The sequence below is a fragment of the Rhododendron vialii genome, chromosome 5a (genome assembly GCF_030253575.1).
Source record: "Rhododendron vialii isolate Sample 1 chromosome 5a, ASM3025357v1".
Lineage (NCBI taxonomy): Eukaryota > Viridiplantae > Streptophyta > Magnoliopsida > Ericales > Ericaceae > Rhododendron > Rhododendron vialii.
Genome location: NC_080561.1, coordinates 3,077,168 through 3,091,607, shown reverse-complemented (window position 1 = coordinate 3,091,607; position 14,440 = coordinate 3,077,168). Strand labels below are relative to the sequence as shown.

The following is a 14,440-nucleotide window of genomic DNA, read 5'->3' as shown; positions in this document are numbered from 1 at the left end:
ACCTAAAACCAATTGGCAATTGGTGGAATAGCCTCTAGAATATATTAACCAAGCTTGGGTGGCTTAGATTAGCGATGTGGAACAAAGTATAACATCAACAATGAAAATCTCTGTACATGAAAAACTTGATTTTGTCGTTGCGAAACAAGAAATACATGATGATTCTACTCCTCTTGCCGTTAATCTTTATGCTTTCCCTATTCTTCATGGTTAAAGATAGGAATGATTCTAGTGGAAAAGCCGAGGCTCTCGTTTCACCCCAATATCTCCATGTGAGGAAAATTTCGTCATCCAACAACCATGTGTCGACTTGGCTTGCAGCGACAATTCTAGCGGCCCAATTGCATCCATCATCAGCCGGATCATGGTAAACAATCTAGGACGTTCTACTCCTCCTACCAAGGTATCGATTCACCTTACTTTGATCTTACGAGTTTGTCCTCCTCCTTTGAGCTGGAAGATTTTCTGTTATGCACAACAAATCCTTCCTCAATTTCTAATCAAGATTTTTAACAGTATTGCGATGCTTCCCGATCTCAAGACTAAGGTTCGCTATTTGTTTCCTCGACCACTGTTTTTCCTTTCATTATAGTGCAAATCGTCCAAGGGAGATTAGTAATAGAGAATTTCATTATAATGGATTAGATCAATATACCATTTTGAAACTCGATTTAATTGGGTGTTCTCGACTTGAAACTTCATTTAACGCGACTCAAAAACTTCATTAGACGTTGTCATTGCAATTAAGGCTCCGTGCATCCATATTTTGATGTAAAAAGTTACGATGCAAAATGAATTTATCTACTGTATGTTATTGTCCACTCTTTGGCATCGAACTGTGGAAACAAATTCCAGGATTGCGTTGTGGCTATGGGAAGATTCATCTGACAGGTATAGAGAGGCACTGCTCCGTGTCAAGCTTGTTAAGAACATAGCAAATTATGATGCTAAAAGCCTAAAAGCCTAAATAAACAAACTAAAAGCCTAAATCACTAATCCAAAAAAACAAAACTAAAAGCCTAACTCTGATGCACGACATCTTCTTGATTGGAGTGGATAACGTGTCATGACGCTGACGTCTGAACCCCTTCTAGAAAGGGTTCGCGGCAGTTCCCATGCACAACGGTAAATTTTGGTGAGAGGGATCAAAAAAGGGCTCTTGCAAAATAAACATTAAACCAAACCAAACCGATCAAGTCCCAATTTATTGGGGTCAACTACATAAATCATTTTTCTTCCTTAAGCTATGTCAAGGGATACTAGTTCACTCGAGTCTCAGACCCAATAGACTTATATCTTTGCGCACAACAACATCAAATGTCAATTTAACTCTTCCTCTCTCTGTAGCATTGCTACCCAAAGTAACTCTATCCGCTCTTTTAACTACTGTATTTCCAGGTTTACTGTAGACATACCCAAATCACTTTAGCCTAATTTTTCTCAACTTCTCCTCTATAGGTGTTACACCTACCATCTCACGAATCATTTCATTTCTAATCTTGTCTGTCTAGTTTTACCACAAATCCATCTCAGTATTCTCATTTCCGTTACACTCATCTTGCTCGTATAAGTACTGTCTATTCTAGTGAACGGAAAACCCCCCCAACCAGAGGTGAAGCGATCAAACCCCTTTTAGAAAGAAAGAAAGAAACAAATTAGTTCCAAGTTTCCCACTGGGGCGTTGGTATAACCAGCTAGTCAAAATTCAATAACTATACAACAAAAAACACATGTGCACTCAAACTCTCACTTTAAGTGTGGAGTCCATACGTACTGTATGATGTGGCGTGTGTGGGTTTCAAATGTGTGAGAATTTGTGTGTATGTATTTGTGGTCGTCAGGCTGTAGCATGAATGGTCAAATTTTCATTGTTAAATGGCCCATCTTCATGATTGGAGTGGACATTGCTCCAATTTTTCAGTGCCGAGGTACAAAGCCGTTCATTGCATTTTTGAACAGCTCAAATTTTGAGAGAGAAAAAAGAGAGATAAGTTGCGGTGAGATGAGAGAAAAGATTTCAATCCGAGCCATCGTCAAAATTCAATAACTATACAACAAAAAACACTTATACACACAAACTCTCAAGTTAAGTGTGGAGTCCATACGTACTGATGTAGTGAGTGTAGATTCCAAATGTGTGAGAGTTTGTATGTATGTATTTGTGGTAGTCAGGCTGTAGAATGAATCGTCAAATTTTCACTGTTAAATGGCCCATCTTCATGATTGGAGTGGACATCGCTCCAATTTTTTAGTGCCGACGTACAGAGCCATTCATTGCATTTTTGAACGGTTCGGATTTTGAGAGAGATAAGTTGGGGTGAGATGAGATAAAAGATTTCAATCCGAGTCATCCAAAAATGTGCCGCGCGGGTACCAAATGGAATATACCGACCGGGTACCTAAAAGTTTCTCCCTAGAAAGGGTTCGCGGCAAAAAAATGTAAATTGTCAAACACGAAAAAGCAAAGGGACCAAAAAGGCTCTTTTTCGTTTTCGTTTTCGTTTGCCAATAAGTACTACTGCTATACTCCTCAGTAACTCTCCCTATTCTAATGAAGCTGAATCAAAACACATTCCACTATCAAAATCTAAGCCAAGTAGTGAAGATTAGCAGACACTAGCTTCTTTCATAAAAATCTGTGGAGTAGTAGTATTTGGTAATATGGGGGAAGGTTGGTTCAGAGACCTCCCGTAGGAGCTCCGTTCCAAAAATCCTCTTTGAAGGGGCATCCACTTGTCCTTCGCTCTCTATTTCATTCCTCAAAAATATATACCTCTGGCTTCCATTGGCTTTGAGTGGATCATCGTACCTACCACCAACCACAACCACATAGACAGAGTTCACGCCACTGTACTAAGCTTGATCTACAATGATTCAACAAAACCTAGGTTGTTGCCGGATTTCAATGCTACGGGAAACAAAGCGGTAGAGGTCTACACCAGACGGGAAAGGGATAGTTGGCATTCAATGGAACTCGAACAGCGGACGACGTTGGAGGAGTTGGGAATGGACCCGGAAAATGAGGGTATAATTTCTGACTTGTTGAGATTTGTGAGGGATAAGGAGGAGTTTTTCAAGAAGGCAGGCAAGGATTGGAAGAGGGGTTACTTGTTCTGCGACTCTCCTTGTACTGATAGATCGAGCTTAATCGCTGCCATGGCGAACTTTCTTGAATTTGACATCTATCATTTGGATCTTACGGGTTTGACCTCCATCTCGGAACTGACGAATGTGCTGGTCTCCATCCGGAATCGCTCCTTAATTGCCATTCAAGATTTTGATCAATGGGCTGGGAAGCTTCCGGATTTCAAGACTGAGGTTAGCTATTTGTTTCTTTCGACCAATTTTTCTTTCCCCCCATTTTTAGTGCACATCTTCCCCTGGTTAATTGGTAGTAGCACTAGCGAGTAACATTCGCATAGAAGAGTAGTCCAAAAATAAAAAATCATGACTATAAGGAAAAAAAAAATCGCTAAAAGGGGAAAAAATAGAAACTATTCACTCCGCCATTTTTAAGTATTCTGATTCGTAATTTCATTTTATTAAGGAGATACCATTATTACACATTTTACATCAACTTTTATCTCTACTTTCCCTACTTACCCTCTATGAGACATCATTATTACACTTTTACTCACTAACTTTTCAAAATAGAATCTACTTTTAGGGGCAAAATGAAAAATACACCAACTTTTATCTACTAACTTTACAAAATTGACACTTATTAAGGAACAGTCTAAAAATGGAATACTGAACACTAACAAAGGGACATAGGGAGTATCTTTATGCTCTCTCCTTTTATATTTTTTTTTATGAAAGTAAAAGGAGATTCCCTCAATTATTATTTTTTCACGAATACCCCCTAACATTTAAAACTGTCTACACATACCGCCATAACTATAACTGTTAACCAATTAGTACTCTTCTGTAAAAAAACAAAAACAAAAAAAAACCGTTACGACGAAGGTGTTAGCCTGGACAATTTTTATAGATGAGGGGGTCAGTGTGGGCGATTTTTGAGAGGTAGAATCGTCATTTTCCCTCATTCCATTAGCAGAATTATCTAATTTTTTATTTCACATAGTTGTGGGGTCTATGTGGCGGTTTTAAATGCCAGGGGGTTTCTGTGGAAAAAAAGTGATAGTTGAGGGTGTCTCTGCATACTTTCACCTTTCTCTTTTTCATGTTTGGTCCATGTTTTTATACTTATCTCATTCCCCTTGTTTTTTTTTTTAGCTCGGCAATCTCATTCCCCTTGTTGGTTGAGACAAATGATTGATCCCAAAAAATTCGACGGAAAACGAAACAAAATTTTAGTGTCATCTTATTTGATTATTTTTTTCCCAAGTTCAGTCCATATATTTATACTTTTCTCATTCCTTTCATCGAGACAAATGATTGATATACAAGTTCGACCAAAAAACTAAACAAAAGATCATGGAAGGGAAATTATACCAACTGTCTTTAAGTGGCCCTTGTTGTATTTTTCTTGGGAAGTGATTTTCGAACTCCCTTTTAGTGTTAAAAGTATATGTAATTTTTGTTTTTTGGCTAAAAGACAAGGGATTGTGGATATAAAAAAGTGGTGTGTGAAATCATTTCTCTTTTTTCTTTGTTTTCCCTTTATTATTTCAGCTCAAGTTGGTTGGTTGAAACTAGTCGTTGAATTCGGATATTGCATAATGTATGAAACTTATGTTGCCATCTGTTAGAAAAATATAACCATGGTGCAGAAGCGGGTGGTGTGAGTTACCTTGCAAACTTTAACCGAACCGGGCCTTGGTGTGGATGGATTACAAACTCTTGATCACATACCAAATCAGCGACAAATTCTTGTGATGGAGTGATACTACGATGATCGAGTGTCACCCTCTATTCCACGGTGCAAAAGCTCGGATTGCTCTTTAATGGTAGAGAGAGAACAACTATCGAAGAGAGAGCAAGAGTTTCCCAGAACTCTATATCTTTTGTATACCTCTGGTGTATATAATTGTGTGTATATCTTGTGTATGTTCTTTATGAACATCTTGCAGGAAATAAATAGAGAGAGCATCCTAGATGCTTTAGAAGTCTTCTAATCCTAAGAGATTAGAATTATTTCAACTTCTCCTATCTTATCTACAAGATGAGATAGGACTCTCTAATATATGGGTCACGGGTCATGCCCACATGGGTGACCCGATTGGTCCCGGACCGGCCCCAAATTCCAACATCATTTGTAGCAATATTTATATTGCTTATATAGCCATGTGTAAGTATGTTTTTTTTTTCTTTACGGACATTCCCCGTAAAGAACAAGGCACCTATACATCAGAAAACTAATGCCAACTGAAACGAGCAAGAATACAAACTAGAAAGAAATCTATACATCCAATTCTAATTTCCTAACTCCAAAGCTACTAGTGCGAAGGGCAAAAATCTTGTCCGTGAGTCCCCAACTACTGCAAAGAGCTCCGTTTAGTTGTGTCAAGTCATGTGTATGTTATCCTCTAGCTATGGGAAACAAGATGAATCAATGTACCACGAAGTTCTGTGACATCGCCCTGTTTCTGTGAAGTTCTCACACTGAAACCTCAACTCCGGTCTCTTGGTGACGAGAAGAGGCCCTCTTCAGTAACTTGAGATCTTTATGATGATGATGATGTTTCTGTTTTAATCTAATCCCATTGCTGTTGTGTTATTTTTCTTGCAGTTGACGCTCTCAGGTTTGTCGAAAATCATTCATGGCTTGCTATCGAGCTGTGGGGATGAGCAGATCCTCGTACTTACCACCAACCACAACCACATAAAGAGTGTTGATGCCGCTCTACTGCGCCCTTTGAACATTGATTTATACATTCACACGTCTTCACCTCAGCCTAAAGTCGTACCAGATGGAGGAGAGATTGTGTTGCTTGATTCATCAGAACAAAAACCATCAGTCGATTTTAATGCTACAAACAACATGGCATATCAGAGCGACGTTCTTGTGTCTACAGAGGCATCAAGGAGACAGTGCATGCCTGTGCATGTACTTAGTTTAGTAGATTCAACGGCAAGAATATCATCGACGGATTTCGATGCTTCAGACAACAGTGCACATCTTGTGAGGGCATATCAGAGTGGCCCTATTGTGTTTAATTCAGAGAAGAAGGATACAGGAGAGGGATTAAACATAGAATGCTTAACTAAGAGCGTACTTAGTTTAGATGATTCAAGTAAACAAAAATCATTGTCAGATGTTGCCGTTACAGAAAAAAAATCACATCTTGTCAGAGCATATCAGAGTGGCCCTGTTGTCTCTCTTTCAGATAATAAAAATATGGGAGAGGCATTAAAGAGAGAATGCGTCACTGAGAGTATACTTGGTTTAGAGGATCTTCAACAACAATCTGGTGGTAGACGTGATGTTGCTGCAAAGAGCATTTGCGGTAAGCTGCTACTGTTAAGTAAAATATTAGTTATTGCTGCAATCTTTAAATATTTGTTATTGCTGGCATAGCGCTCTTCGAAGGCTGCACCAGCCCTAAAAGAAGAGAGTGGGGGGTGCCGCCTCTGCGAGAGAGAAAGCGAGACACGGAAAAGAAGATTCAAGACAGCAAACTGAAAGAAGAACATTGAACAACCAGTCCGAATAGACTCTCAAACCACAGAACAGAGAGCCAAACCAACAAACTAATAAACAAACCTTAGAACAAAGCAGTCGTCAGAAAATAAGGAAGACATTATCACCACATTAGGAAAGGAAACCCATACAATTCACATCGACAACCCAGAATGAACAACACATCAACAACATATGGACTTGAATTTAGAGCTTAGACACCCTCCATTCAACTGAGACTCAACCACCATAAGACTACAGAGGATCATCCATTACTGAAGAGCCCTCATCGAGGAAAGCCTCCGAATTCCCATTGGTACCTACCATCATATGCAAAAGAACTAGCATGGTTGAAAGAGAAGCTTCGTTAGTTATGCATTTAGATTTGAATTTCCAAAGAGAAATATGAAATTGAAATTGTTTTTTTATAATATTATCTGGTTATATCGAGTTGGAAATGCAGGTTTATGTTTTTCTCTTCAACAAAAGATAGTATGCTGAGTAATAGTCCATCCTGATTTATAGTCATGTTTCTACGTCTCCTATGCTTTTCTGTGAAAACTTCCAGTTCCGGTATTGAAATTTGGTTTGTATTAGTTACCCCCCTTGTGTTTTATTTAGTTACTAATGGCCTCAAAATTTAATTCATTGCAGCTATTTATGATCCAGGAAGCCATACGACAGATTCCCTTGCACTGCCATCACTCGAAACTCTGCTGATCCGGGAACAGCCTAATGACTGTGTACCGTTATTGTCAATGGGAAGATTAACACTTCAGGGTTGTGTACAAGAGAAATCACCAGATCTGCCCGGAGTTATGCAAATTATCGGAGTTGAACAAAGAGTGAATAAATGGCCTAGATACTTAGGAGGATTGACTGCTCAGGTTGGTTCTCCCCTGACTTATTTGCACATGCACACGGGGCATCTTTTGTATACATTATTTTCCTGCTAGGTCTTTATACAATACCATTATCATCCGTACTGTTGGATTTAACCGTCGTTCAAGATTAGTGTTCAAACTCAGATTTTGATTCTTTTGTATTAGGTATTGCATTGAAATGATATGATGAATGAATAACAACAGTGGATCCAAGTTTTTTGTGTCATTTGCGAAATTCGGTAGTGGTTAGACCCTCAATGTTTTTATTGTTTAAATATAAGTTTGAAACAAATGAATAAAAATCTACTTGATAAAGTAGTAAAGAAGTGCAAAGAAATCTAGATTAGCCACAATAAAGGGGTGTTCTTTAGGAGAGGAGGTTTAGTTGCAGTTATCATTCTGTTTATCAATCAGTATATTGAATGATGGCTTTAACTTCCCACATACTGCAGTCTGCAAGCTCTTCACGTTTTCCTATCAGCTTACAAGATGGAGGGCACAGCCGCATTGTACTGCTTGATCCATTAGATCAATCTGCAAAATATATAGAACATGCGGCCAGAGCAGATCAATGCTCTCCTACATTGTCTCTTGGAGAGAAGAAAATGGTGAGAAAGACTTTAAAGAGAAAGTGCAGAACTATGAGTATAATACGTAAGGACAAACACCAACATTTTGTCAGAATATGTGAGGCTGCTGCTAAGAACCTTGGTGGTAAGCTTCTACAACTGATAAATGGTAGCTTTCATTCTTGCTCGTTTATGAATCATCTAATGCTTTTGCCGAAGGACATGCTAAAATTTTAGCCATCCACCTATATATTGATGCTCATGCAGCAACGTGCACCTTTACGAAGCATGGGATCAATCAGGTATCCACAGTGAAGCGGATAAAGCGACATGGGATCCATCAGTGGCCATCTTTTCGACAGGTAACTTACTCATATTCAGATTTCCATCTGTTAATTATTTTTAAAGTATTTATCATTATGTCAAGAATAGTAATTTGGTCCATAACTTTTTAAGGATTGTGAATTACACTAGCAGTTGGTTCATAATTCACTTAGATTTTCAATTTCTCTTTCACTGCAGGTAATTAAAGTTTGAAATCATAGGATGGACAAACTTCCTTTTGCAAAATTTCTGTCTTTAATGAGCGTCTCTTTGTGTTAGCTAGCATACATGTGTCTAACTTCCCCTCAGACAAAGAGTCTGATGTAGACATGTATCTTCTTCGATAAGTGAGTTCATGACATACACAAGGCTAATCACTTAGTAGACACATTTTTTGAATGGTTGAAGAAGAAGCAGCACATTCCTTAAAAGTTCAAATTTACTGATTACCTTTACTGGGTTCAGAAATGGGCAACAAAGAAGGGGTGTTCTTTGGGAGAAGAAAGACCATTTGAAGTTAGCCGTCTATCTATGGATGAGAAACTTGATTCAAGGCTTCGATTGATCCACATGTCCCAATTTGCTAGATCTTCACCTTGGGCTTTTGCTTTACAAGATGGAGGTGAGATTGTCAGGCCTACAGCCTTATCATCAAGTGAATTTGCTGCTACAAACAACAAAGAACACCTTGTCGGCCAAGATCAAAGCGGCTCTACTGCATCTCATTATGAAAGTAAAAATACAAGTGAAACGTCAAACAAACAAGGGTTAGAGGATCTCGGACAACATTTTGGCTGTAAACATAAACATGCTTTGAAGAGCCTTGGTGGTAATTTATTTCTTGTTCTTAACCATAGATGATAGAACCATACTAACTCTACCACGAGATGCTGGATTATTGTCTTGTGGAAGCAGTATAAGGATACAGATTTTCATACTTTTTTGCTCATGCAGTTAGTGGATCCATGTTTAAGAGCACCCGTAGGCAGCACTGGTTCTATTGGGGGCAGGTTCGGTTCGAAAACAATGGTAATTTCCCTCTCTCCTTGGGAGATAAATTAAGAGAAACGATAGTCCCTTAAGAGTTCAATTTTTAAGTTTTCTGCAAAGTTGAGTGATTTGCAGATAAAGGGAACGTGACTAAGTGAGTTAAATCTTACATGACGAAATCCTAATTTTTGTGCTTCACATTATAGAACCTTTTTTCTATTTCTTCCTTTCCCTAACCAGAGGCATGGATAATTCACATTTTTTCCTCATCAGAACAACAAGCATTTGATGTTACAAGCAACAGAGCATATCTTGTTAAGGCAGATGAGAGAGGCCCCAGGCCTAGGCCCCCCCCCCCCCCCTACTGTGTCTAACTCAGAGAAAGAAAGTACGAGAGAGGCATTAAAGAGAGAATGCTTCACTAATGCACTAAGTTTAGAAGATCTACAACATCATTTTGGTGCTAGACGTAAAGATGCAGCGAAGGGTCTTTCTTGTATGTTTCTATTGTTGAAATAATGCATTGGTTGCAAGTTGCAACATTGACCTCTTTTCAATTTTCAACCATACTAGTTCTTCTGCAAAGTAGAAGCTTCATTATTCATTTATTTGGATTCTTGTGTTCAAACTGTAAAAGTTGAATTAAAATAGATCATCTGTATCGAAAATTATCCGGTTATGAAAAGTTTGGGCAGCAGGTTTACCTTCTTTTTTCTTCAAACCAAAAATATTGTGTACAAATAATAAGTAGTCCATCTCGATTGGTAACAATGGTTCTAAGTCTGCTATGCTTTTCTGCTAAAATTTTGCTTGCGCTACTAAATTATGGTTTGTATCAATTATACCAATTTACTTCCTCTCTAAGTTCGTACAATTTAATAAGTTACGGTTTCGCACGCCAGATTCCCATTCATGGAAGTCATTCGAAGTACAAGACAGTATTTTTCTTGGGGAACAGTCTAACAGCATTAGACATTTAGCCCAGCGGAGAACAGTAACACACAAGCATTGTGTACGACTAAAGAAATCACAGGATCTGCCACGACGTCTGCAAAAGAGTCGCTCAGGAGGATTGGCTGCTCAGGTTAGTCCTCGCCCTTATCTACATGTATATGCAGATTTAAGAATGTTAATTCCAGCTAGGTGATAAACAATAATATGATCCCTGTTGGTGAATTTACCCTTGGTTCAAGTACAGTGTTAGAACCTAGATTCTAATTCGTTTGTACTAAATATTGTCTTCAAGGGTATCATAAAATGAATTCAAACTATAGATCCAAGTTTGTGTCAGATGCAATGTCAACAGTTATTAGACCCTCAACAATTTTTTGTGTATATAAGTTTGAAAGAATATTTTACCATCTGTTGGATAAACCACTAGAGTACATTTTAAAACATAGATGAGCCAAAATTAACAAGTGTTCTTTCTGGAGAGGAAAGATAAGTTGACGTTTTCATTCTGTATATTGTTGAGTACAATGAGTATTTTGATTGATGGCTTCGACTATCCAAATGTTGCAGTCTGCTACTGGCTTACCAGATGGAGGACACATCCTCTCTCTTTCAGAGAATAAAATTGTAAGAAAGACATTAAAGAGAAAGTGCAGAACTATGAGTGTACAGAGTTCAGAGGAACACCGACAGCCTGTTGGCGGGAGACGGGAAGATGCTGCGAAGTTCTTTGGTGGTAAGCTTCTACAGTTAACTAATTCTTGCTTGTGTATATGCCATCTAATACGTCCTGTGAAGGACATACTGGATTGTTCTCTTTATGGAAGCAGTACAAAATTGTTGTTTCTTACCTTATGTATTGATGAGTGCTCATGCAGCAAAGCGCATCTGTAGGCAGCTTGCGATCCATTGTGAATCAACGGCGAAGCGAATCTGTAGGCAACATGGGACCCGCCAGTGGCCATTTAAACAAGTAACTCAGTTGTATTTTCATTTCTAAGAAGTCAATTTGTTTTATAGGTCGTAAGCATTAAAGTGTTCTTTCGGAGAGTAAAGATAGGTTGAGGTTGTCATTCTGTGTATGGATTAGTACATTGATTTTTTACAGACGAGTATATTGATCAATGGCTTCAACTATTAAAATACTGCAGTCTGCTATCGGCTTACTAGATGGAGGGCACATTCTATCTCTTTCAAAGAAGAAAACTGTGAGAAGGACATTAAAGAGGAAGTGCAGAACTGTGAGTGTACTTAGTTTAGAGTATCACCAGCATCTCAACAGTAGATGGGAAGATGCTGTGAAGAGCCTTGGCGGTAAGCTTCTACAATTAGCTAAGTCTTGCTCTTGTTTATGAACCATCTAATTGTTAGAATGTGTCCCACGTCGCCTAGACATGCCTCATATGTGCTGGTTATAAGGCTCCAGTTTCACTCTTCTTAACACTTGGGTTTTAAGGAGTAGTGTGGATTGGGCTTTTCAACTTGGTATCAGAGCTTGGTTGGGCCTTTGTTTGGTGGACCGTTGTCCGGTTGCCATGTGTTGTGGTCCAGGAGGGTGTGTTGGAATGTCTCCCACATCGTTTAGACATGCCTCATCTATGCTAGTTATAAGGCCCCAATTTCCCTCTTTTTAACACCTGGGTTTTAAGAAGTAATGTGGGCTGGGCTTTTCAACTCTAATGTGTCTTGCAGAGGACATATTGCGTTGTTCTATTTACGGAAGATGAAGTGGTACAAAATTGTAGTTTCTTACCTTCTGTATTGGTGCTCATGCAGCGAAGCGCATCCGTAGGCAACATGGGATGCATCAGTGGCCATTTGAACAAGTAACTCATTTGTATTTTCATTTCTGTCAAGTCAATTTGTTGTGTAGGTTTTAATAATTATGAAAATAGCTGGTAATTTTCTCCTTACATTTTTGTGAAATTACCGGGCATATGGGTTCCATACATCGCTTATATTTTCAATTCCTGTTGCCACTTAAAGTTATTAAATAGTGAAATCATATCATTCCCATCTAGATTTTAAAATACTCAACTTAAGTGAATTCAAAACCTGGACAAAATTCCTTTTTGCATAATTGCTGCTCCTTTAATGGGCATCTTATGAAAGATAGCTAGCTTGCACATCTGTCCAGCTTTCTCTGTAAGTGATGTAGAAGCATTGTCTTCAATATGAAAGGGACCATCTACTCAGCTTGGCTATGTTTCAGAGCTTTTTAACGTATATTTTGTTGTAGCTCAGTCTTCAACCAATGCTATATTCTCCATATTCGTGAATTTTTATCCAACTTTTCCCATCAATATTTGTACTTGACTGAAGTTATGGGATGTTATTATTCATAAGTATGGGTTCATCCTTTGAACTTTGCAGCAGTTCGGGACTTTTAGCCCCATATTCACAGCCATTGGAATTTACCTGCCTTCAGATATCATGGTTTTCCAAATTGTGTAACGGAAAGTAATTATGATTACTACTTGGAAGTCTGAGGTAGTCTTATATTTTCTTTGATAAGTGAGTTTACCAAGTTTATGAGGCTAATTACTTGTTAGGCCAATAACGTTTTTGTTGTTTGTGTATTCCAAAAAGGACTAGACTGGGAGAAGAAAGGAGTGTAATCAATAAAAGTGCATATTAATAAAATAAATGAGTAAACATATCTTTTGTAATCTAATTACCTTTACTTGACTCAGAAGTGGGCAACAATGGAGGGGCATGCTTTAGGAGACAAAAGGCCCTTTGAAGTTATGAGTCTTTCTGCAGATGGGAAACTTGTTTCAAGGCTTCAACGTATCCATATATCATGGCTTGGTAGATTTGCACCTCGACCTTCAGCCCTACCAGGAGGAGGAGAGATTGTGGGGCCTATAGCCTTATCATCAAGTGAATTTGCTTCTACAAACAACAAAGCACAGCGTTTCGGACAAGATAAAAGTGGCTCTGCTGCCTCTGATTCTAAGAAGAAAAGAACAAGAGAACAAGAAGACTGCGAAGAGATAAATACGAGTATTACTTTAGATGATCTTCGACAACATTATGGCCGTAAACGTAAAGATGTTGCGGAGAGCCTTGGCGGTAATCTACTACTTGCCATGTTTCACTTGTTTTCAACCAAAATACCTCTGCAAGGAGATCTCGATTATTCTCTGGTTGGATCAATGTAACAATACAAATTTCTTATGTTGATTCTTGCTCATGCAGTTAGTGTATCCACGCTTAAACGCACTTGTAGGCAGTACGGGATCAAGCGGTGGACAAATATTATCAGGAAAAAAGGTAATTCCACATTTCCACCCTAACTTACTAGTCACCTAATTGAATAGTTAAGAAGGGAGAAATGAGAACCAGTAATGCCCTAATAATCCCATTTTTAAACTATTCGAAAAATAAGTAATGATCACCATAGTCCTGGCAAAAGGTTACCATTTTTTGGATTCACATAATATAACCTCCTTTGTTTTCCTTCAATCACCTATCTTTCCCTAACAGAGTAACAGAAGCAAGATACTAAACAAAAAAGATAAAACACAAATATCCATTTTTTTTCCCTTTTATTCTTTCCAACGTTGGTTTTTTCTTCTTTGTTCTTTTCTCCAGCCGGGAGACCTCCTGATCAACATGGAGAAAATAATTCATCACCTACATGCAAGACGCTGTCAACTAAAGGGCAGAACGAGATGGAAAATGAAATTGTTGGTCACCTTGAGGAGACGAATGAGTTTCTCCTGGATTTTGTTGAAGGCCCAAATGGTAAGAATATGGAAAATGCTTCAATGGTTGAGATAGTAACAATCCCTAGTTTTTAATATTCTTGCTCTGGTAATTATCCTGATGTGGGTTTTTCCTGTGTCATATATGTACAATGAAAATGAAAGGGGGGGGGGGGTTTCCTCTGAATGGGCATTTCAACTAAAAGATCAATGGACAGTGTCCACCTCTTATCCAAATTCCAATGATCCTGAGGTTCCACACGCTCATATAGCATCAACACAGATCCTAGGTGAGAATATGGGAAGTTTAGGAGATGGGAGAAATTCTTTTGGTTCACTGGAAGAGCATCTTCAGCAAGGACATATCTCTGGATCTATGTGGACAGTCCCTCCATGTTCAGATCCAGCTTCAAGCCAACACATGCCTAC

General features: G+C 38.5%; 1 protein-coding gene across 1 annotated transcript in view; it reads left to right on the top strand.

Annotated features, from left to right (window-relative positions):
* Positions 1 to 14,440, top strand: part of LOC131325756 (uncharacterized) — a 336,707-nt gene that overhangs the window by 150,914 nt on the left and 171,353 nt on the right. Inside the window, exons 20-21 of the mRNA XM_058358184.1 lie at positions 11,453 to 11,615; positions 12,078 to 12,127. Of these exons, the coding sequence (XP_058214167.1) occupies positions 11,453 to 11,615; positions 12,078 to 12,127 (213 nt within the window). The remainder of the gene's footprint in view (positions 1 to 11,452; positions 11,616 to 12,077; positions 12,128 to 14,440) is intronic.